Here is a 23,769-nt window from a genome sequence, read left to right on the forward strand (position 1 = left end):
TTTAAAACCATTCCCCCTTGTCCTATCACCATCCACCCTCACAAACAGCCGTTTCCCTTCCTGTTTATACGCTCCCTTCAAGTACTGGAAGGCCACAATGAGGTCTCCCCAAAGCTTTCTCTTCTCCAAGCTAAACAAGCCCAGTTCCCTCAACCTTTCTTCACAGGAGAGGTGCTCTCCTTATGAAACCCCTTCAAAATGGCTCTGCAGTTTTATCAAATCAATGTATGGCAAGCTTTAGTTTCTTTACTGGAGAAAAAAAAAAAAAGAATAATGTTAGCATCACATCCGCTATTATTCTGGACAGCAAGAAAGGGTTGAGCCCTTAATCTGTTTACAATGCTTATATAACCAATGAAATAAGCATTGGTTAGAGAAAGACAGAGAATCTAATAAAAAACCACAGTACTTTGTGATTTTCTAACATTTATCTATAGTTTGTTCTCAAAAGTTAAGCAAGTTTTAGGTCTGGAGAAAAACAGTTCTTCCAGAGTCGATACAGCCTAGTGGAAAACATAACAGATAAGGACTTGAAACAAATTTCTGTCCCCTGTTATCAAAGGCTTAGTGTGTTCCCTGGATAAATCATTTCCCTCCTGAATTTTCCTGTCTCTTACAGAGGAGTTAACAATACTTTTCCCTTTCCACAGCGATTTATGAGTGAAGGGTATAGAATTTTGATCAGATTCAACTTTAAAAGTTGTCCACAGGGGTTTAATAACGGCAGTTCTTTATGATGGTATCAAGCATGAATTTGCATTTGACTTGGAAGTGTCTAACACTCCTACGTTCCCAGCCAGGAATCTGAATCAGTGTTGAAAAGGAGGTAAGCTGCATAAAAGGCTTCACATGGAATAAGTCTTAACAGCCAAAGTAAGTGTAAATTTTTAACAAAGCATTTCCAATCTGATTCACTGCCCTTAAAACATCTCTTCTTGCAGTTACAGCCTCAGAAGTCCTCAGGGTTTGGATACAAGGCCATGACTTCTGAGTGGAAGCCAGGAAAAGGCAGGACACTGCAAAAGGGGCTCAGCCCCATTGAGATGATAGCTCTCAGCTGTGCTGCGCAGAAGCGCTGCTGAGTGACTTAAGGAACAGGGCAGGAGCTGTGAAGCTGCCCTTGCTGTTTATTTGGCTGAAGACAAGGTGCAAATGACAGCAGAAGAAAATGGAAAGCAAAGCATAAGCAGAAAGCTATCTGATGGGGCTGGCTGGGCACTCAGAAATTCCCCTGGCAGGGTGGGACAGATGCAGTCAGTGCTGTTATAGAGTTGTTGCCAGCTGGCCACAGTTGGGCACTGAGGGGCTGGGAGAGCAAGTCACAGGGCAGTGTGACAGAGGAGCATCTCCTGTCCTTGTCAGTGGAGAGACACTGCCAGACAGGGACCTCAAGCTGAAGCCAAGGTCAAGCTATCAAGCCCTGTGGAAAAAGCCTGCTCTTCTCCATCCATAACATGGAATAAGAAGACTCCCAAGGGTTAAAGTCATTGTGATCACTGTTCTACTCTCTTCCATTAAAAGGGAGAACGGTTTCATACTGCAAAAACACTGCATGTAATTCTGCTTTTACTCTGTAATTAAAGCATGATTGCATAGCAGTCAGTTACCACACCTGCAAATGCCATAGATTGATGCTCGTAACATGGTGCATGACTGTAGGAACCTGACCATCATGCTGTATAACTTTCAAGCAAGAAACACAGACAAGGGTTACAGTAGGGTCAGACAGAATAACCCCTTAATAAGAAAAAATATCCTTATCCTACAGTGAAAATAGGAAGAACCCATTGAGACATGTTTAGTTGTGATCTGAATTGGAGTCTGAGCTGTAAAATTCAGCTCCACAGCTTTAAATTCTGCCACATACTTCTGTTAATATCCAACACTTCAGCTCAAACCAATATAGACTTGGCAGTTAGCCTATGAATTTCAGTCTCAGATCGTCAACCTTCAAAATAAAACTTGTGGGAAAAGCTTTTTCAACCAAAATTACAGCTTTTGCAGCAACAGCAACAAAAAATCTCTCCAATTCTTCAGGCTGAAAATTATGCATCCCAGTCTGGAAACGGCAATACATCATGGTGATGCTTCAGGAACGTCTCAGGAACTGTGTGACTCACCTTCTGTTTTCTTTCACGTGTCCCAGATATTGCTAAATTTCACCTCCCAAAGTGCCAAACCTTCCCCTTCTATTGGAAATCCTGCTGGTAGCATAAGGAGAAACTTATTCATGGAGAAGAGTGAAAATCTAAATTACTGTAACTACAATCCCTATGTAGCACTACAGCCTATTTTCTGAATGATCACCTTTGTTATTGTTTTGTGAGTTTCCTAAAGTTAAAAAAGAAAGCCAGAGGGTGGTGAGGCACTGGAACAGGTTGCCCAAGGAGGCTGTGGATGCCCCATCCCTGCAGGCATTCAAGGCCAGGCTGGATGTGGCTCTGGGCAGCCTGGGCTGCTGGTTGGTGACCCTGCACACAGCAGGGGGTTGGAACTGGATGAGCATTGTGCTCCTTTTCAACCCAGGCCATTCTGTGATTCTATGATTAATGTAGCAGAAATAGCATTATCACTTTGGTCATTTAAAAGCAGACAACCAATGTGTCCCTCAAACACTGCATACAGCAGCCACAGGATCGGAATAAAGCATTAGGTTAGTCTCTCTCCAAGAAGAATTCACCCTTTCCAAAACAAAATTCTTCAATTAGAAGAATCCTTCATGTAGAAGAGGTCAATCTTGGTAAATCAATGTAGCTACGTTGGCTAAGGGATTTAGAGCAGCAAGACATTGGTGAGAACCAGAAACTACACAGGATTACCAGTAAAGGTCTGGAGGAAACCAGACTTGGCATACCATGCACAGGAATAGAGGGAGAGTTACAAGTCAGCACTGCAACACTGAGTTTTAGAAGCCCTGGGATGTTGGGTGGGAGCTGGAGGACTCCGCTGACTGCCTGGACCTATTGCTGCCCCACTGACAAGGACCCACCGTTGTGGCCATGTCATCTGCACTGGAGGGAGTACAAACTTCTGCAGCCAGCAGGCTCATGAAAAAAATTAAGTAAGATTTACAGTGCCCTGGAGTAAGCGAACCTAAACAATATATCTCCATTGTGAGATGCTGCTTTCAATACTGAGCCCGCTTGGCAGGGCCCTGGCGTTGGTTCAGTGAGGCTCAGCAGAACTCATGCCAACACCCAACTGCTGCTTCCTGCAGTGGCGTGGGGCTCCTCTGTGGCCTCCTGATCCATCGCACCCCATGAGCTCCTGGGCAGTGATCCTCCATCAGACTGCAGCCTGTAGAGCTGAGATCCTCACCAAACTGCAGATGGCTCTGGCCATGCGGCAGCCCAGTGGGTGCCACCCAAAGTGTGGGTGCTGTTTGCCCCCCACTCAGCGATGACACTGCATGTTGTCTAATTAAAATTACCACCCCTCCCATAAGCCCTGCCTGGCTGAGCTGTCTGGCTTAGGAACCTGATTAAGCTCTTTATCTAATTGAGACAGAGAGAGGCACGTCCAAAGGCTAAATATTTAGGTAGCATAAGGTAACTAAGCTCTCAATTTAGACTTCTTAATTAGGTAAATACGGTGATGTCAGGTCTATTTTGTCAATAAAGGGAGACAAGCCTATCAATGTTGCCAGCTGATAGAGTTTCTCATTTAATTACGCTGTAACCATTTGTCCATTTACAGGAACCAACTATTTAGTCCACTATCCAACAATTTTTTGAGGAATTTTTTTTGTTCTAATAAATTGTGCAAAATAATTTCAATCTCAGCCTTGTGAGGATCTGGAATTCTAATTATCAAGAGCTGATGCAAACTTTTCAGGCCCTGGTCATTGGACGTATACATGAGCTGTAAGGCAGCATTGTACACTGGGATCACTGAAAATAAGCACAAATCATTGAAACATTCAGGTTGGAAAAGACTTCTACGACCATCCATTCCAACCCCAACCCACCCCACCATTCCACTGACCATGTCCATCAGTGCCACATCTCCACGGTCCCTGAACACCTCCAGGCACTGTGATCCCACCAGCTCCCTGAGCAGCCTGTTCCAATGCCTGACCAAACGGTGCAGTCCTGCTGTTTCCACTGAATTAGGCATTGCATTTTCCCATTTTCAGAAAGAACCATGAACAGCTCAAGCTGTGTCAACCAGCACCAACTGCATTAACTGTATGCATTTACTCATTTCCCCTCCCAAGATTTCCTACATCTCTGCGTTGTCTTCACATGAAGAGGTTGGGGCAAAAATATTTTGTTTGAAAATAGCAATTAATTTTTTTTAAGGACAGAACTGTTTAGAACTGCTGTGAGTTTAAGAACTTGATGCTCTGCAGTACTAGTTTTGTTACACTATGTAATCTGATTTGCAAGCAATTTCATTTCTGTGCACAGTAGGAACAGAGCATATTACAGTGCGTCCATGAAGAGAAATCCTATAGAGTTTGGTGTGTGCTCCAATACAGAAACCAGCAGTCTCAAAGTTATTCAGCTTCTCTCATACTGATAGAAGAGTGCCTGTCAGGGAGGAAAGCACCTGTGCATGGTTTCTTGAACAAGTCTCTTTACAACCTGTACTCTGCAGGAAACTCATCCTGTCTTCTTGGGATCAAGTGCACCCCCAGCAGTTTGCTGATGACACCAAGCTGAGTGGTGCACCTGACATGATAGAAGAAAGGGGTGCCATCCAGAGGGACCTGGACAGGCTCGAAAAGTGAGCCTATGTGAATCTAATGAGGTTTAACAAGGCCAAGTGCAAGGCGTTGAAAACTTCAGTTGAGGCAATCCCAGATATGAGCACAGGCTGGGAGAAGAACCCCTGAGAGCGGTCCTGTGGAGAAGGATTTGGGGGGTCCTTGTGCACAAAAAGATGGATAAGAGCCAGCTATGTGCGCCTGCAGCCTGGAAGGCCAACAGAACCCTGGGCTGGAACAACAGAGGGGTGGCAGAGGGGCAGGGAAGTGATTGCCCCCCTTTATTATGTCTTTGAGAGGCCCCATCTGGAATACTGCGTTCAGGTCTGGGGACCCCACAGAACAAGGATGCAAAACTGTTGGATTTGGCCCAGAGGACGGGCACTAAGATGAATAAATGGCTGGGGCACCTGTGCTTGGAAGAAAGGTTGAGGGATTTGGGCTTGTTTAGCTTGGAGAAGAGATGGCTCCAGGGAGAACTCATTGCAGCCTTCCAGAACTTGAGAGGAACTTGTAAAAAGAGGGACTTTTCACATGGTCTCATAGTGATAGGGCAAGGGGGAATGGTTTTAAGCCATAAAAGGGGAGATTTAGATCAGATGTTAGGAAAAAAAATCTTACTCAGAGGGCAGTGAGGCCCTGGCACTGCTGTCCAAAGAAGCTGTGGATGCCCCATCCCTGGAGGTGCTCAGGGCCAGGCTGAGCAGCCTGAGCTGGTGGAGAGCAACCAGCCTAAGGCAGGAATGTTGGAGCACAATGATCTTTAAGGTCCCTTCCAACCCATGCCATCCTATGATTCTATGAAAACATAGCTGTGCTGCTGAGGTTGCCTGCAAGAACGCAGTGGATAATTCCAAGCTGTTTATGAACCCATATTAAATAGCATCCAGTAGTGCAAGGAATTTCCTCGAAACCAATGGGCACAGTATGTGTTCAGAGCAGAGGAGGGACCAGGAAGCATGAGGCTATGGTTACTATGCCAATCCTTTTCCGCCATGCAACAATCCGATATGATCAATTTAAACCCACCAATTTAACTGCTGAAGCTACCACATTCTTCTCACAAATGGTGGAATCCTTTTTTTATTTTTTCCCTCCTCCATCAAACCATTTTTTCACATCAATATTCTCTTCTTATAGACAACCTCACAGCACTCGCAAGCATGAATTTCAAGACCATACTGGGAGGCAGGGCCCTTTCCCTGTCAAATTGCAAAACTGAAGGTGCAAGTAATACGTCTGGGAGCAGCCACAAGGCTGGCAGCAAAATGCTTCAGAGAAATCTGCCCTCCTCCACCTCCTGCTTCAGGACACCGATTGCCTGAACGTGCCACTGAAGTATTTCCAAAGGTAACCAATCTGCAATAAGTAAGCAAAGATGAACATTTTACTCCTTTTATCAATAGCTTTAAGACTTGCAAATCATGTCTGTGGACATCAAAAGAACGTGTTCTTTCCTGAAGAGTCAAACCTACTTCTTGCAGTTATGATTCACTGAAGAAAAAAAAGCAACATGTTTTTAAGTGCTCAGCTGTCACAAAGATCTTTAAAGATGTGAAAGGCTTTCATCTTTTAAACCAGGGCAATTTGGAGAGATTGCTTCAAGTCAAAAAATTCCAGGCACTGGCAGGCCCCAAAGGATGGACAGACATCTCACTCTCCTGGAAGAATGCATCTTGTGAACGTGCTCGGTAAAACAATTACGTCCTTTCTAGGTAAGCAAGATTTAGCTGGCTCTAATTCAAGACTCAATTATAATGTCTGTTAAAATACAGTTCTTCTTCATGATAGCTCTAATTGCTATCTTTGCTGTTCACTATTCTCTTCCAAAATCACCAAGCCAGTTTTTCTGGAGACACATAATTTTGATTGAATTTCTTCTGTCATTTCCTCACAGATCTCTCTGGGTCTCATGGAAGTCGTAGGGATTTTTCAGAACATGGGACCATGCACAGCCCTGTGCTCACCTGGCACAAAGCACTCCCACACTAAGCTGGTGTACACCACCCATAGAGATACTTAGGTTCATAGACAAGTATATGACACTCTGCGGTGTTATTCTGGATTTACATCAGTCTCTTTGAGAGCATTTTGGCGAATGTCTGGCTATTACTGTATGCACTTTACACTGGGTTGATTTCGATCCAGGAAATATAGGCAGATCTTTCTTCTTTTTGGCAAGTGTTATTGCAAAGGAATTGCATTATGTTTGTATCGAGTTAAATGAAGATGCATTTCACATCACAGTAAATCAGGCACGTTCTATAAATCTATGTAGTCTGCTTTTGTTATTAAAAAAGGTATTAAAAAGAAAAGGCTTTCTACTACACGGATGCAAGCATAACACAGCATCGCAGCACTGGCAAAGCTGAAGAAACAAAAATAAATAACACAAAGCAATTTGGTAACACATGGAAAAAAGAAGATGATCCGAGTCTGTCCCCAGATGGTTAGGAAAAGAACAAGTCATCTTTTGTTCGGCTTCCTAAGACAGAATCCATCTGTACAGCATATCTGAAATAAACGAAGTAGTATTCTAACACTCGAATAGAGAATAACATAAATCAATTTCTTAGTATTTATGTAATTTTGTGGTCATTGCCTGGACCTAAGAAGTCCAAGGAAAACCTTCTTTTATAGAAGTTTGGTTTAATAATTAATTAAGGATTTAATATGCCTTGATGGTCTTACTCCACGAAATCTGTTGCAGCACACTACAGATGCTGAACATTCAGTTTCTTCTTTAAGAGGGTAATTGTATTACCACAGAGGTACATGTGGGCTAGGAGGACAATGACAAGGTCATGAATTCACCTTTACTACAGACTACCAGAGAATGTCAGCTCAGGAAGGAGAACAGCTGTTTATGAGGGTGGACGGTGATAGGACAAGGGGGAATGTTTTCAAACTGAGACAAGGGAGGTTCAGGTTAGATATTAGAAGGAAGTTTTTCCCCCAGAGGGTGGTGAGGCACTGGAACAGGTTGCCCAAGGAGGCTGTGGATGCCCCATCCCTGCAGGCATTCAAGGCCAGGCTGGATGTGGCTCTGGGCAGCCTGGGCTGCTGGTTGGTGACCTGCACACAGCAGGGGGTTGGAACTGGATGAGCATTGTGGGCCTTTGCAACCCAGGCCATTCTATGATTCTATGAATAATGATTGAAAAGTTGCAGGTGAGGAGCTATGCACACAAATCTTATTTGAGGGGACACCACCAAGAACAGGAGGGCCAGAAATCACCTTCCCAGGATGAAGGTTTGACCACAGTCAGAGCACTCAGCAGCTCAGCAAAGATTCTGTCACTTTCAGGGCTGTTTCTCAACAAAAGCCACAGGCTGCATCATCTTCACCAATCTTTGAAAATTCAGCACTGCTGATTCCTACTCCCAGAGTCAACAAATTTAAAAATAACAGGAAAGAAAACTACAGCAAATGGCTCACAGAATCACAGAATTGTAGGGGTTGGAAGTGACCTCCAGAGATCATCGAGTCCAACCCCCCTGCCAAAGCAGGTTCCCTACACCAGGTAGCACAGGTAGGCATCCAGGCAGGTCTTGAACATCTCCAGAGAAGGAGACTCCACCACCTCCCTGGGCAGCCTGTTCCAGTGCTCCGTCACCTCACTGTAAAGAAGTTCTTGCGCATGTTTGTGCGGAACTTCCTATGCTGCAGTTTCTGGCCATTTCCCCTTGTCCTGTCTCCACTCACCACTGAAGAGTCCGGCCTCGCCATTCTGCCCCCCACACCTTAGATATTTATAGACCTGGATCAGGTCCCCTCTCAGTCTCCTTTTCTCAAGGCTGAACAGACCCAGTTCACTCAGCCTTTCTTCATAGGAGAGATGCTCCAGGCCCTTCACTATCTTCGTGGCCCTCCGCTGGACTCTCTCCAAGGCTCGGCTCTGTTGATACACTCCAGGACTAATGATACTGTAATTTGTTTACTGGCAGTGCTATCACTGCTGCAACATAACCCGAAGACCCAATCAAGATTAGGAGGCCATTACATTAGGCATGGGGATGGAGGCAGCCCATACCCCAAATTGCTGGCAATCTATCTGCACAAGGCAGACAAAGTATGGCCATCACTTTGCAGACAGAAAACAGAAGGAGTGAGCAGACTGCCAAAAGCTTTCAGAAGCTTGCTCAAGGAAATCTATGACAAAAGCATGACATAAACCATCGCTGCTGGAAGTGCATTTCGGTGCCAACTCACTGCCATATCCACTAATCTCATTACTTTGCTGTGTCAGGTTGCTTTTCAGACAACGTTGATGCTGGATGATCAGAAAAAGTGGTTCTGTTAATTATATTTCTTAACAAAGATATGGGGATCTGATCATACTCTTGTCATGGAAAAAGATCAGGGCCAGGTTTCATATGCTCTCTCAGTCTTCCTATCTAATCATCTATTTGTGTTCTTAACTAAGGCTGTGCCAAGCTGAAAAATTAGCTGGTGATTTACAGTACCAAGTTAGGCTGTAAGGCGCCTTATGGAAGGGCAATTAGGTACTCCTGAAGGGTAATCCAAAAATCCTGCTCTAATTGAACACAGCCAGGAGTTACTCCTAGGGGAGGAAGAAAAAAAATATTTGCTTAAATATTAGAAGAGATGTTCCCTAATCTCTTCCCTAATGAAGTAGCACCTTACCTCCTGCTGCCACTGGAACTTAGTCTTGTTCATTGAGGCATCAGAATGTATTTGTGAGTCAGAGCACAATGCCTGCTTCAGGGGTTATGCATCTAATTGGAAAAGGAGAGAAAGAGGCAAAGCTGCTGCATGTAACAGCCTGATAGCTGAAGCACTGGCAGAAGTGTAAAAACTCATAGTTCTCCCTCATCTGGAGGAGATTCCAGTTCTCACTTCCTCCTTCTCAGGCTGTCAGACTAGAAACTCCCTTGGTGAATCTCTACCTTGAAGGTGCACGAATCAAACAATACAGAAGGTGACCAGCCAGGACTCTGAAGCTCTGCCAAATATGGAGGATAGCAGACTGTGGTCCTCTCTGGACATTTGCTGCAAAGCACTGGGATGCTCAGCCTCTCACCTGCTGCAGATGGATTGTCAGGAAAACTCACACAGACAGCTTGCTCCTAAAACCCTTTATCCCAGATGTGTTTTGGAATCAACCCACAGGCCTTTCACTCTTGAAGCAGTAGTCTGCTCCTGCCCACGCTCTCTCTGCCAACACTCCTCATCCCATGGGAAACAGGCATCTATGGGACTCGAGGGAAGGCAAGATGAGGAAGTAAGGCAAAATAGAGCCCACAGCCCACTTTCTTATTCGACTCTCATAGAATCAGAGAATGGTTTGGGTTGGAAGGGACCTTTAAGACCATCTCCTTCCAAGCCCCTGCTGTAGGCAGGGTCACCTCCATCTAGACCAATTCGCTCACAGCCCCATCCAGCCTGGCCTGGAATGCTTCCAGGAAGGGAGCATTTCTCATTGGAAATTCATAACTTAAGCCCCCTCTTGGTCTCCTCCTCCTTGCTGGGAATTCTCAAAGCATGAATAACTAGCAAACAGACAATGTTCTTTCTTAAGTCTGCTCAAAATAAAATAACCTTTCAGGGAAGCAAGGAACCAACTGCAAGCCAAGGAGCTGCATCACTGTAATATATGCACTGGTATGGGAACAGTGAGGGGCAAAGCAAGAAGATATGTGACCAACCAACTTGTCAAAATGATGCACCACTGTGTGGGAAAATCAAGGGCTAAAAGAAGTACAAAACGAATCCTATGGAATGCAATGCAACTCCTCCAGCTCTCTCACAAGTGCCTGAACCAGTCTGTCACCCTCTTGCCCATGGCTCCTGTGCCCCTTTGCTGCTGTATTTCTGGATATCTCTCCAGAACTTTGCTCTGGAACTTTACTACCTGCCTGGTAAAAAAACAGAACTGCTACGAGTGTGCTGAGGATAAACATGAAGTACCAGGGGGCCTAATGAGATCACACAAATAAGACAGATCATTTCAAGATGAATCCCAGACATACCTGGACAAATGTACAAAGTCACGTCGCATTCAGATAAAGTCATTTTAATTAAAACTTGACATTTATATTTCATATTTTCCCACATGGAATCAGAGAATCATGAAGGTTGGAAAAGACCTCTAAGATCACCAAGTCCAACCCCAACCCAGCCCATCCCAGCCTACCCCACCGTGCCCACTGCCCACGTCCCTCAATGCCACATCCCCACGTTTCTGGACCACCTCCAGGTTTGGTGACCCCACCACCTCCTGGGCAGCTGTGCCACTGCATCACCACTCTTCATGAGAATAGATTTGTCCTAACATCCAACATGAACCTCCCCTGGCACAACTTGAGGCCATCGTCTCTCATCCTATCTCTAGTTACATCCAAGAAGAGGCCTAATATTTTGCAGTCTATTGGAAGGAAGCACCTTATACATGATTTATGGGTTCCCTTTAAAGATACTGCTACCAAAGACAGCTTAAACAGCATTACAGCATTGAAAGTGAGACTGTGAGTTTCATCTGACGTTGTTCTAATCTGGGAGTTAGAGAGCACAGAACCAAGAGCAACAAACATGGAGGAAGCACAGTTTAGGCTGGGGATTGATTTAATGAGTTTTCATAAAGTCTTCTGTATCAAAAGCCAGCTTCTGAAAGCCTCAACTAAAACATCTGTCTAACGCCATGAGCAGCATGCAGCACCTTGTTCTCTTCCCACATTCATTGCTTGCACTCCCTCTGAAGTTACCCAGCAGAACTGCACTCTGTGGCTGTCAGAGACCATTGCCACCACCTCTACACACTGCCACCTCTGCATTCTTTGCCTCTTTCACCTCTGACATTCACATGTATAAATCCAACTGGAGGTGGGAGGTGACAATTTTGTTTCAGGAAAACTTCTGAATTTGGGGCTGGAACAGAAACGTATCTTTCAGCACCTTCACAAAAATAGTTTCAAAACACCTATTCTCAGATCCAAAGTGCAGGGAAATGTCTGCAAGAGCTGAGACTGGCATGGGAGATCCATGTGTTCAACTTCCCCACTATTCTAATTCACATTAGAAACCCTACATAAAATTACTCTGAATATATAAGTGCATACAAGAGCAAACCCTGACTCCACATATCCTAAGCTGATGTGCTAACTGTGCTCACTCTGAGGAGAGAGATTATTGAAACTATGTTAAAAAGCATCTCGGAAATATAAACGTGTATATTTATATATATAAATATACATAACTTCATTAATTGTATCCAGTGAAAATAGTGATGTTTTGCATTCCAAGGAAAAGACCTCATGAAATGGCAGCTCTGGATGTGAACACCACAACTCAGGGCTCAGGCTGCAGAAGTCTTTTTTGGACGATTTACGTAACTAAAAACAAAAGACAACACTGCAAACTGATTGAAAGGACATTTTTCCTCTGTGCAAAGGTGCAGCATAAGCAGCTCCATCAGCTAACTCACCGCTTAAGATTCACACGTGCCCATAAAGCAGGTGTTAACCAGCCCTTGAATTGATCTCTTCAGGCTGCAATGAGTTCCACTGCCAATACACAGATTCTTTTAAGATATAAACAGTCGTTAATTGTCTGTATCAAGATCAGAGACTGGAAAAAATACGAAGCTGGCATTTGCACTGCTTCATGCTCGATTTCATTTGCTGGTGGAATGACTTAAAGAATCGGGTCTGCAGATTCATCTGTCAACTTGTCCCCACTAAACACCACTCCTGACAAATTCACTAGCACACACACATCTAGATATTGCAGCCTGAACTACAAGTCAAACCTTCAGGAAATCCATCACAACACAATTAAATTGATTATGAACGGCAGCACAAAGCAAAGAATCCAACAGCCACGACTGAACTGATCCAACGCTTCTGGGCACAACTCAGCTGGCATGGACACAAAAACCAGAACATGCCTTACCTGTGTAGTGCACCACACATGTCTGCCCCTTCTTTGGGAACGTCCGTCCTGTTAAAGTGATAACAGGTTATTGTATATTTTGTCTTTGATCCCTGTAACTACACAGGTGTGTATTTCAAGAAGAAAATGCCAGAGTGAGATTTGTGTCTTATCAAACCACTGATACAAGGGGCAGGAACTGGTAGGGTATGGGCAGAACGTTCCAGCTTGGCTAAGCTGTTAGACCAAATCTTGTTTTACTCACACTAAGTTAACTTTCCCTGTATCTGTGTGTGCATAGTATGCATTTACATTCCCAACATGCAAAAAGACTGTCAAAACTTCGTGGATTGCAACTTGAAAATTCTCAGAATGTCTTTGTCATTATTTTTTCAAATAAAGCCTTATTTTGACATTGTTAAAAAAATAAATTAATTAATTAAAAAAAAAATAAATCCATCTGTATTCCCTGGGCAGCCTATTGCAGTGCTTAACAACCCTTTCTGTAAAGAAGTGTTTCCTGATATCCAACCTAAAATTACCCTGGCACAACTTGAGGCCATTTCCCCTTATCCACTCACCAGTGAGAAGAGACCAGCCCCGCTCTGCTGTAAGCACCTTTCAGATACTGGAAGAGAGCAATCAGGTCTCCCCTCAGCCTCCTCTTCCCCAGACTGAACAGCCCCAGCTCCTTCAGTCACTTATGTTAATGTTGTAGTACTGAGCTATGGTAGAGCAGGGAGATGCTGAATCCTTACGTGAGCCTGGCAGCTCCCCCTAAAACATTCATCCCAAAAGGAAAAGAAGGTTTACCTAATTTCCTTAATGAAAAATGGAATTACTGTTTTCATGTTACCTGCTCCAAGTACTGCAGGCTGGGGGAAGAACTGCTGGGCTCACAAAGGTACTGGCTGCACACTGGCTCAGCTAACCTTAATCTCAAAAGCAGTGCTGGCCAGGGGAGGGCCAGCAAGGGGACTCAAGAACTTAGGAAGTATAAATGAGACAAATGATTAATGAACAGCACTGTTATAAAGCTAGAAAATAGGGATTCAGATAGAAACTAAGGCTTGTTCGCATCTTACTTGGTCCTTTGGCCTCCTTAGTCTGTCTTAACATGAGAGCAAGTTATGCAAAATATTGTGTACATCAGCTAACAACACAAGCTGTGCATTCAGGACTCATGTGCCCAAACCACTAAGCAAGCAGCAGGGGAACAGGCCAACACAGAGAGCCGTATCACGCAGTGGAGAAGACGGTGCTCCTGAGCATCATCGAACACCCTGAACAGCAGCCTGCATGCATCTGCAGCCCCTCCAGCTGTAGTGCAACAGACAACCGAGAGAAATGATCAATATCTCCTTATTTGGGATAGCAGCCGGCTTCCAAAGATGTAAGAGCTCACACGTAGTGCTGCACTCGGAGCCCTACGGTGCCCACACGGCATTCAGATCCCACACCTGTGCGCCCATCCAGAGATAAGAGCACGGAATGAGAGGGCAGCTGAAAGGCACACATGGAGGAAGCAAAGAGAACGGGCCGAGAAAGTTACACCGGGACGGAGTTCAGCGAATTGCGTCGAGCCGAGGGTGAATGTGGGCTTGAGACGGATGGGAATGGTGGCACCTTAGGGGCTGAGGTCTCGTAGAAATAACAAAAAGCAGAGCTAGGAAACGACAGAGCAGCCTGAGCGCGGCTCTGCAAGGGCGATGCCGCTCCCAGCCAGGTACCGGCTCCGGAGGAGGGATGGATGCTGACCCAAATGGCCGCCCGCCCCCGGGAGAGCCGGCAGAGCGCCGGGCAAAGTTTGAGGCGGGGCGGTGCCGGCCTCACGAGCCCCAATTACCGCCACCGCTCGGCGTCGTGCAGCTGTCGGCGGATGCCAGAAGAAAATCCCCTCGCCGCCCCCCCACCCCCCCGCAACCCGGCGCTCCGGGCACGGCCGCCTCCCGGTGCCGGAGCTCCGCCCGACGGGAGCCCCCCACAGCCGGGCACCGCCGCCCCCCGCCCCGCACGTCTGCCCTCCACCCGTTCCCCGTTGCGGCACGTACCGTCTCCCGGAGAGATGGTCTCGATCTCCACCCCCATCTCGGCGCTGAGCTCCGCTCGGCAGCCCTGGGCACGGCTCGGTTCGGCGCGGCCGGACCCCCAGTGCAGGCATGCCCCTCCGCGGCCGGCTGACTGGGGCCTCCCCTGCTGCCCGTCAGCCGCCCGCAGCCAATGCAGGGCAGGGGCGGGGAGGCAGGGGAGGGGAGGGGGGCCGCCCGCCCCCACCCGCAGATCCCCGGGGGCGCGGGGCTGCTGTGCAGTGCGGTGCGGTGCGGTGCAATGCTGCGCTGCGCTGTGCTATGCTATGCTATGCTATGCTATGCTATGCTATGCTATGCTATGCTGTGCTCTGCTGTGCTGTTCAGCGCGGGGAGGGCAGCGGCACCCCCGCTCTCAGGCACCGCCCTCAGCTTTAAAGAAGAAAATGTGTGTGTGTATTCCGTAGGTGCTCCCATGATGTGAGATCGCAAGTACATTTGCCTGTGCAAGAGGCTGCAGCTGCTTCTGGCGGATTGGAGAATCATAGAATCATCAAGGTTGGACGGACCACCAAGGTCATCTAGTCCAACCATCATCTTGGGCCTGGGGCTGCCTGCGCTGCCACATCTCTGTTGTTCTTGAACACCTCCAGGGATGGTGAACCACGACCTCCCTGAGCAGCCCACTCCAATATTTCACCAATTTGAGAATAAATGTTTCCTTATATCTAAACTGAACCTCCTCTGGCGCAACTTGAGGCCATCACCTCTCATCCTATCGCTGTTACCCAGGAACAGGGGCCACCCCCACCTCACCATAACCTCCTTTCAGGAGTTTCAGAGAGCAGTGAAGTCTCTCCTGAGCCTCCTCTGCTCCAGACTGAACAATTCCAGTTCCCTCAGCTGCTCCCCATAAGACTTGTGCTCCAGATCCCTCACAGCTTTGTTAGATGTACTTGAGGTAAATGGAAAACACTGTTTCCTGGTAAACTATTGTGTATGTGAACCTTACGGTTCCCACAGACTCAAAATAAATAGTTCTGTTTGCAGACCTGTCTGCTTTGAGTAAACAAAGGCCAGGTTGGATGGGGCCCTGGGCATCCTGCGCTGGTGGATGGCAGCCAGCCCATGGCAAAGCACTGGAACTTGATGGGCTTTAAGGTTCCTTCCAACGTCTGTCATTCTATGATTCTAAATATATGTTTTAAAATATTCGTTATCACAGATATTGAACAACAGACAGTGTTGTTGTTTCTCACCTTATTGTACTCACCAGTGATACTGAGGTCCTCAAAGATACTGGTATTAACAACTGCACAGCAGATGAAGACCTTCGAAGAGAAAGCTGAAGCAAGGAATGTCCCATATCTTCAGGAAAGCCTCTGAAATACAAGGGAAAATGGTTTAGGATTGGCAGAGGATTGGAGGAGAGGTAAAATAAACAACAGGGCCGAAAGGGAAAGTCTTTGAATGACCAAGAGAATGACTAAAACCAAGTTGGAGAAGTAGGAGATTAATGTTCTAAAGAACACTCTTTCAAAGCTACTGCATGACGCCCACCTCCTCCTCTGTTGGGAGCTCTGTGCCTCTCTAAAGTCCACTGGTTTCAGCTTTCAAGGCTCTGCAGAGCTCACCTTCTGTAGAGTTCGCATTCTCACGATGCATCTTTCTATCCTGGCAACAAAAACGGCAGCCTGGAAAAGCCTAGAAAAGCTCCTTCCCAGATATGATGATGGAACCATGTGACTCCAACTTCTAACCTTCCTCAGTGGTCACAAAGTGGTCATGATCATTGTGAGGTTTTTTTCAGAAACCCCAAATCTCAGAGTTTAACAGCAGAATATTTCATTTTCTTTGTCTTAAACCCCTGCAGCTTGTCTGTTAGAAACTGCATTTCCACTTCTTGGAAAACAGTCAGTTTTTAGAATTTCAGAGTGTTTTAGTTTCACCCATCGTTTACTTCATCATGTCTATATTGTAAAATCCCATTCTTCACTGTTTTTAAAATCTACAAAGGCTCTACAAATCATGGGTGATAGATTCCATATGTGCACAGAGGGCCAAAGCACTAAATTGCCCGTAAATGGAAAGCGTAAATCCTGCAAGTATACAAACTCATAGATGTCACAAACAAAAGAAACAAGCATCCTTGGAGAAGATCTCACGGTGCTTTCATGGCAGTCATGGTCTTGTCTTGATCTTCAAAGGCCGAGGTGAAGTCACCCTGGCTATGCGCAGGGAAGAGCTGCAGCTCATCAGGATTCACACCATTAAGGCTAGACACATTGGTTTCTAGAGCAATGAATTTGATGGTTTGTGCTTAGAAATGGAGGCAAATATTCCACAACTCAGGACCTAAGAGGGAGAAGAGATTAATGTAATTTACCACTTCCAAAAAATGTTGGGTTAAATGAATGACTGGAACTGAACTCACTCTTTCCCAAGCTTCTGTCTCCCCAGTAAAACACCCTGACATGGTAGAGCCAGTTCAGAAAAGGGTCCCCAGCATGGATAGGGCTGGAGGATGTAGAGGGGATGAGGATCTGGGGTTGTTCTGCATAAGACAAAGCTAGGGAAGGACCTCCACTGCTGTCTGCAGTTCCCTCATAGGGGTGGAGGTGCATAGCAGAAGGGTGAGAGGCAATGGACACAAGTCACAAGGGAAGTTCCAACACAAGGGAACTCTTCACAAGGTGAGTTACCATACAAAGCTTTGGGGAACCTGACCAAACCTTGGAAATAGCTGGTGCACCAAGCAGTTGCACCATATGGCCTCCCTTCCCTTCAACTGCTTTATGAGACTGTAATATTTTTCCCATAGAATGAGGAAGAGAAGGAAGAAGAGCAGTGGTAGTGAGGTGAACTGCACAGCGTTAATCTTAGGCTGAAGAAATGCAATTACAACTCACAGCTCTGGAACAGACTGAGTGCATCGCTAAATCACTTTGCTTATGTTTGCAATGCATAATACTCCAAACTGGCTAATATGCCTACTGGGCAATGTACAATGGTACGTGTAAAAAGTAGCGGGCATTTCACATGCCATATAAATCTGAAACAGCAGCATCCATCCGGCTGATTAGCACTATGTAGATTGTTGCATGGATGTGCTTCACTGCCTGCCATTTGGAAGCCAGCTTGCTGAACTGAAGTTCTACTCCAAATTGCTCTGTGCCACAGTGTTCCCCCTATATAATGAGGATGATAATTCTGCCTCGTCTGTTTAGATTGCAAACAGTTGAAGAGCAGAGGTCCTCTTTTATAATAAATAAATGTAACGGCTTGGGGCCCAAAGACTAAACCCAGGGTCATGCGGTGTGCTCTCACAGATAAAACTTCTCATATTAACAATATCACATGCAGACAGCTCAGGGGGATTAACATTTCTCTTTCATCCAATCTTTCATAACAAAAATAAAAAGGGATAAAAAGAAATGTAAGTCTGTCTTTCACGCTGAACAAAACAGAACTGGAATCCTATCTATAAACAGTACACCAATTATTCCAGCTCTGTCATTTCCTTGCCATGGAAGCTACAGAGGGATCACTCTGAGAATCATTGTATTTACAATGCAATACATTTACTGCTATCTCCCAGTAAAACTCTTTTCTCTATGGTTTTGGTATTTATTCTGCATTGTGGGGAAATGTCACTGGCTAGACGTGTTGGAAACAGTTCAAACAACAGGAGAAAACCAAGCAGACCGCAAATATTAGCTACAAGCTCCTGATTAGCCTTCTGATGATTCTGGAAAATACAACTGAGGAAAAGAAATTAACTGGCATTCTCAGTCCTCCAGATAAATGAATCAAGGGAGATGAATAATGGATTCAGAAAATTAAGGCTCTATTTGTTTTCCTTCATTCTGCATGTGAAATTACAACGCTGTTTAATGAGTTTCTAGAACCTCCAGACCAAAGTGATTTGAAGTTATAAAGAAAAGACCCGGAGGCAGAAAGGTAAACCCACCAGGTCTACCATAGACCTGTGTCCAAACAGCACAGATGGACAGCAGCAGGATGTTAGCACTCTTTAGTTATTATGCTTGTATTCGACAACACTCACTGACCTATTTGTCTGTATTGATGGGGAGAAACAGGGGAGTCCTAGGAAGAACTAGCAGGAACTTTTCTAGGGAAGGCCAAGCCAAAGGTGATTTGTTACAAGGGTTTCCAAATACAGCTGGGAGGCAGCTTTGTTCACATCCTTCTGAAAATGGGCTTTCATCATCCGTAAAGCAGAACACTTCTACCAGTGAAGGCAGCAGTGAAGCTGTTCACGTTACATTCCATCGGAAGCATCTTCATACGCATGCCATACTTGAAGCAGAATGAGATTCTGAGAGAGACCTGGTGATCCCCCTCAATCAATATTCTCAACCACTGCTTAACTGCTTGAACTGGAATCCATTTGACTCAGAAGCAGCCAATTTTGATACACTTTATTAAATTTGCTTCCTAGTGCACTTTTCAAAGCAGATGTTGCCAAGAGTTTGACTTGGTCTGCAGTGTCAATGAACCAGTTTTGATACAGGGTTATATCAGAGTCCTACTGTCCTGGGTACTGTCCTATGGTATACAACCATAAATTGCTTTCCCAGTACACATTCTAAGTGGCCTTTGCAAATTATCCATCTAGGACCAGTATATACCTTCTGTTTGCTTCATTGTGTGCAATGGAAAATATTAATAGATATTTCCTTAAGAATAAATAAATGTAATGCTTGTGAAAGAAGAAGACTGGCACTATTTGGAAGCTGAATGCCGACTTACAGATGGAAAGACCTATTAGATCATTCCTTCCCCCTCTTTGCCAAGACAGGAATGTTTTCTAAAGAACATTTCATACTCTTCTTCCTACTCTAATTTTAATAACATAAGTGCTGGAGTTTCTATCACTTTCCTTGAGATTCTATTCCACATAAACGTTGCTTAAGTTCAGAAATATTCATTTTTGAGAACACCTTGGAAAAACTTGTGGCTGCTTTGTACAGCAAGCACAAGAGGCTGGCATATACAGATAGTGGTGTGAGGCAGAGGGGCATTCAGCACTGGGCAAGGTGTGGGTAGGAAGCACGCAGCTCTAGAAAGAGCTGTCAGTGGGCTGATCATTGATAAGTTTGCTAGCTGTAACAGACATGCATGTAATGCCTACCTGGCATTCATCTGCCCATAACCACGTCCTATCTAAGTACATCAGCTGGACTGATAAAGCAAGAATCATTTGTCTGTTTTAGGTACCTTAGAGTGGAATCATGCCCTAAAAAGGTCAATTTCTCACTAATAATTTTTAAATGAGTCAGTAAGCAGAGGGTCAGACTTAGACAACCGTGCTGTTTATGCCAGTAGTTGTGTCAGAAAGGTGAGGCCCAGCTCATTTGCCCCATGGGAGCTTGGGTTCTATCTTCCTGTAGGCAGCTATATGTACATGCCTCAACTTCAGCATATTAATTTGGGAGATGAATCCCATCCCCACAATTAAAAGTGAGCTGAATCTCATTCTCTGTGATTGTGTTTGCACAACTACCCTCTACGTGCCTTCGTTCCTAATTCCTCACCTATTTTGCTTTAGCATTGTGAAAGGCAGAAAAAAGTTGAGCCCGACAGTCTGGGTAGGAGCAAGAATGAAGTGTCCTTCCAGAATGCTCTGGTTCTCCTCCCCCAGCCCCATGGACCAAAAGCTTCACCTTGAGACACAAGAAGCTGCGACATCCATGCCTGGATTCTCCTTAGTTGAATATAGCCTGCATAGAAAAGCTCAAGGCTTTACTTTAAATAATAATTTACATAATGTTTTGAAATTAAGGAGGCTTATGAACAGTTTGCTTGAACAAATTTATTTAAATAACAAAGAGCTCATTGGCTCTTTCCCACTTTACCTGGCACGTACCTTGCTAGCAAAAAAGAGCAGCTGAAATCCTATTTGGAGAGCAGTAACAGCACCCAGGCATAGCTCTGTCAGAAGGATGCTGATTTACATCGTGTGATCAGTGGATCTGCTCTGATGGATTACGTATTTTGTATCTTTATTAACTGCACATCATTTTCACATTCTGTTCCAGTCAGCTTGTGACAGATAGCTGTTTTTTAGAATCAGATCTCGAGGAAAAGAAATGTCAATGTGGAAAAATAAATACATTACTCAAGCTTCTTGAAAGTATTGAACTCAATGACACATCAACTTAAATTGGTGAAATCATGGTGGGTAGCTTTAAATAGAAATGTTTTTGAAGTAGAAATATCACAAAGCATTAGATATTTTATACGTTTGAGTTAAATTACTATTAGAAAAATTATTACTGTTATGTTTTCATTACATATTGAGCTGGATCTGTCTTCCTTTGAAGTCACCAGAAATATTAACATCAATTTAATTAACTCGAAGCAAGATTTAGCCCAGAAGGAGTTGTTTTATTATGAATAAAGGAGAAAATGAAGTCTGAAGTCTCAGCATTTCCAGCAAGGCACTGAACTCTGATCCACAGAGATACTTAGATACCTATCTTGCCCTAGACTGGAAATAGGCAAGGAAGTATATTTAAGAGCCTGCATCTCATTAGCTCTGATTCATATTGAATACAAAAAGTATTCAGAGTTTCCCAGGAGAGAGAGGTGAATAATGGATACAGCAGTGTGAGAACACAGCACCATAAAATCACAACTGTAAAAAGACTATCACAGCCTTTGCAACTATGAGGGCTGGTTTTGGTTTTCCAACACTCATTGTGAGCTATGGGAACTTAACCCTGCTCTTCAACAGCTCTGTGCTGTTAACATAACTGTTAATGAACTCACCATCAGTGGACTGCGTTCAGTCTTAGACTTTGTGTGGTACTTCCAACAACTACTGATGTAGACGCAAAGGTGCCACCAGCTGGAACACCTTAGTTAAAGCAAAGCTAATCAGAGGCACAGTTACATGAATAGGATCAGAATCTAGCTCAGTATCAGTGTAGAGACTGTGACTGCTCAATGAACGACTCAGATTACTAATAAATTACTCTTCTTGCTGCTTTCTTGAGTCTCAAAGGAGAACTAAAGTATTGCCAGGGCAGCTTTCAATTGCCAGACTTTATTTCATGCATTATATAGATCTATGCGTGCCAAGGTGACACAGGAATATTATTAAAATGTTTTACCCATTTCCAGAGAAATAGATGGATGGAATGAAAGGAATGTCCCCCTTACCAGTTGTATCTGAAATGGGAATGTGTCAAACAAAATCTCTTTCCTCTTTCATTCGCCTTCTGTCTCATCTGGAACTTGATTCGATCCAGAGGACACTATTTCAGTTCTGTCCCCGTGGTATCACTCCAGTTTTTTCCCTTTGTATATTTTACAAGTCTTCTGTTATTTAGAAAATTGTTTAATGATGAACTCTGAAATGTCATCGTATCTCAAATTACTTTCCTTGTGTGTTGCATTTGTGGAGGTACTCAATGATTCTCTTTGCACATTATTCTCTCCCAGTCAAAAACCCACAGAATGAACCAGGGGAGGAAATTTTCCTTGGGATCCTCAAATGCTATGCCAATGGAGCCCAGTGTTCAAACTCAATTGCTAGAGAACAAGCCTCGTGGTGTGCCCAAACCCTGCAGCTCTCAAGGAACACAAAGCCTTAGAAATTTACCAAAAGGCCAGAGCAAACTCTTCAAAGGTTCTGTGTCCCCATAGCCTGGCTCCTGCTGGCCTTATCTTGAATTCACTGTATTTGTGTTACAAAGGTTCTCTGTAGGCACAGATCTCTGAATTGCCTTTGCTGCAAATGAACAGTGTAACTCAGTGTCTCCTAAGCCCTTCTACTGATTGACTTCAGACTTTCCAGAAAAGTTCTAGTTCAGGATATAAAGATGTTCTATGGTAGGAAACAGGATTATTTTTACCTATTCCAGTCATCACTGCTGGCTTGTCCTCGATGAAGATAAAATATTCTGATTTTGAATGAAATGCTCATGAAATCATATACAAAATGAAATGGCTGTAAATGACAATACAGCATGATTACTGTACATAAATTTGGGAGTTCCCTAGTGGTACTCACCATCTTCAGTAACAACACTTTGAAAAAGGAAGTTACAACAAATTTTCCAGCAGCGATCCAACAAGAAATCTCCTTTTGATAGGTGGTATATAAAGATACCTAAAGTATATATATAAAGTATTATAAAATATATGAAGTATTTGTGGGCAATGTTGTTGGTAGGTGGATGGTTGGATTACATGATCTGAGAGGTCTTTTCCAACCTTAAGGATTCAGTGATTCTAGAGTTCAGCCAAAGATACAGAATGCATATAGTTGTCTTAAACCTTTGGCTGCAGTTATTACATCCATCAGCTGAAAACCTTCTTTGCCCAGGTATAATTTATTCACATTAGTCAAAATCAGTGTTTCTTTGCAGCTGCAAAATCTGATCCAGTAAAATGAACATTAAAATGAACATTAATCAGATGTCTTCTTCGAGAACATTTGTCTTTTTTTTTTTATTTCACCTTTCTTCATCTTCCTATAATTACTAGCAGAGCAGAATGTAATTTCTTTTTTCTATCTTCATTTCATAGCCACTGAGGTCTTAGATATCTGAAATGTACTGTCCACTGGAGATTGCAATCTGCTTTGTGTAGCTCTTGGATATATTTAAATCTTCTTTTACCCTTCAAAGGCTGGTTGAAAGAAGTGTTAGGTCATTATTTCAGGCGGTAGCTTAATGCTCAGGTTTAACAGTATATGATCTCTCTCCACTGTTCACCAAAGACCTTCATTCAGTGAAGGTCAAGGTATTAGAATGCTATTTTTAAAGATACACCCAGCAGTAAAGAGTTAAAAATAGACTCCTACAAAAACGTCCAGTAATTGGTTAAACCTTGTTAGGCATCACATGAAGATGATAACTCCTCCCAGGAAAAGACATAGCAAAAGCAGCTTTGACATGGATTTATACTTAGAAGAGCAGCTGCAGGCTTACTGGGAAGGAGTTCACAAGACAGACTCTTCAACAACTAGCAGAAAAGGAAAAAAACAAAGCTTCATTCCGCAAAGGAAAGGAAGGAAATAGAAGGCATTTTTTTCCTCATCATGATCTGCAAATGAATTCCATGGATTCTCGTCTTTGGAACAATCACCAGTAGACAGAGAGCCTAAAAAT

The 23,769-nt window shown here is 44.2% G+C and overlaps 1 protein-coding gene across 1 annotated transcript in view; it reads right to left on the bottom strand.

The window, feature by feature from the left end:
- FKBP1B (FKBP prolyl isomerase 1B) overlaps positions 1–14,951 on the bottom strand; it is a 45,833-nt gene extending 30,882 nt beyond the window's left edge. Inside the window, exons 1-2 of the mRNA XM_048938117.1 lie at positions 14,651–14,951; positions 12,621–12,668 (exon numbers count right to left, since the gene is read on the bottom strand). Coding sequence (XP_048794074.1) covers positions 12,621–12,668; positions 14,651–14,687 — 85 coding nt within the window. The 5' untranslated portion in view covers positions 14,688–14,951. The remainder of the gene's footprint in view (positions 1–12,620; positions 12,669–14,650) is intronic.
- Positions 14,952–23,769: the final 8,818 nt, after the last annotated feature.

This window comes from Lagopus muta, chromosome 2 (genome assembly GCF_023343835.1).
Source record: "Lagopus muta isolate bLagMut1 chromosome 2, bLagMut1 primary, whole genome shotgun sequence".
NCBI lineage: Eukaryota > Metazoa > Chordata > Aves > Galliformes > Phasianidae > Lagopus > Lagopus muta.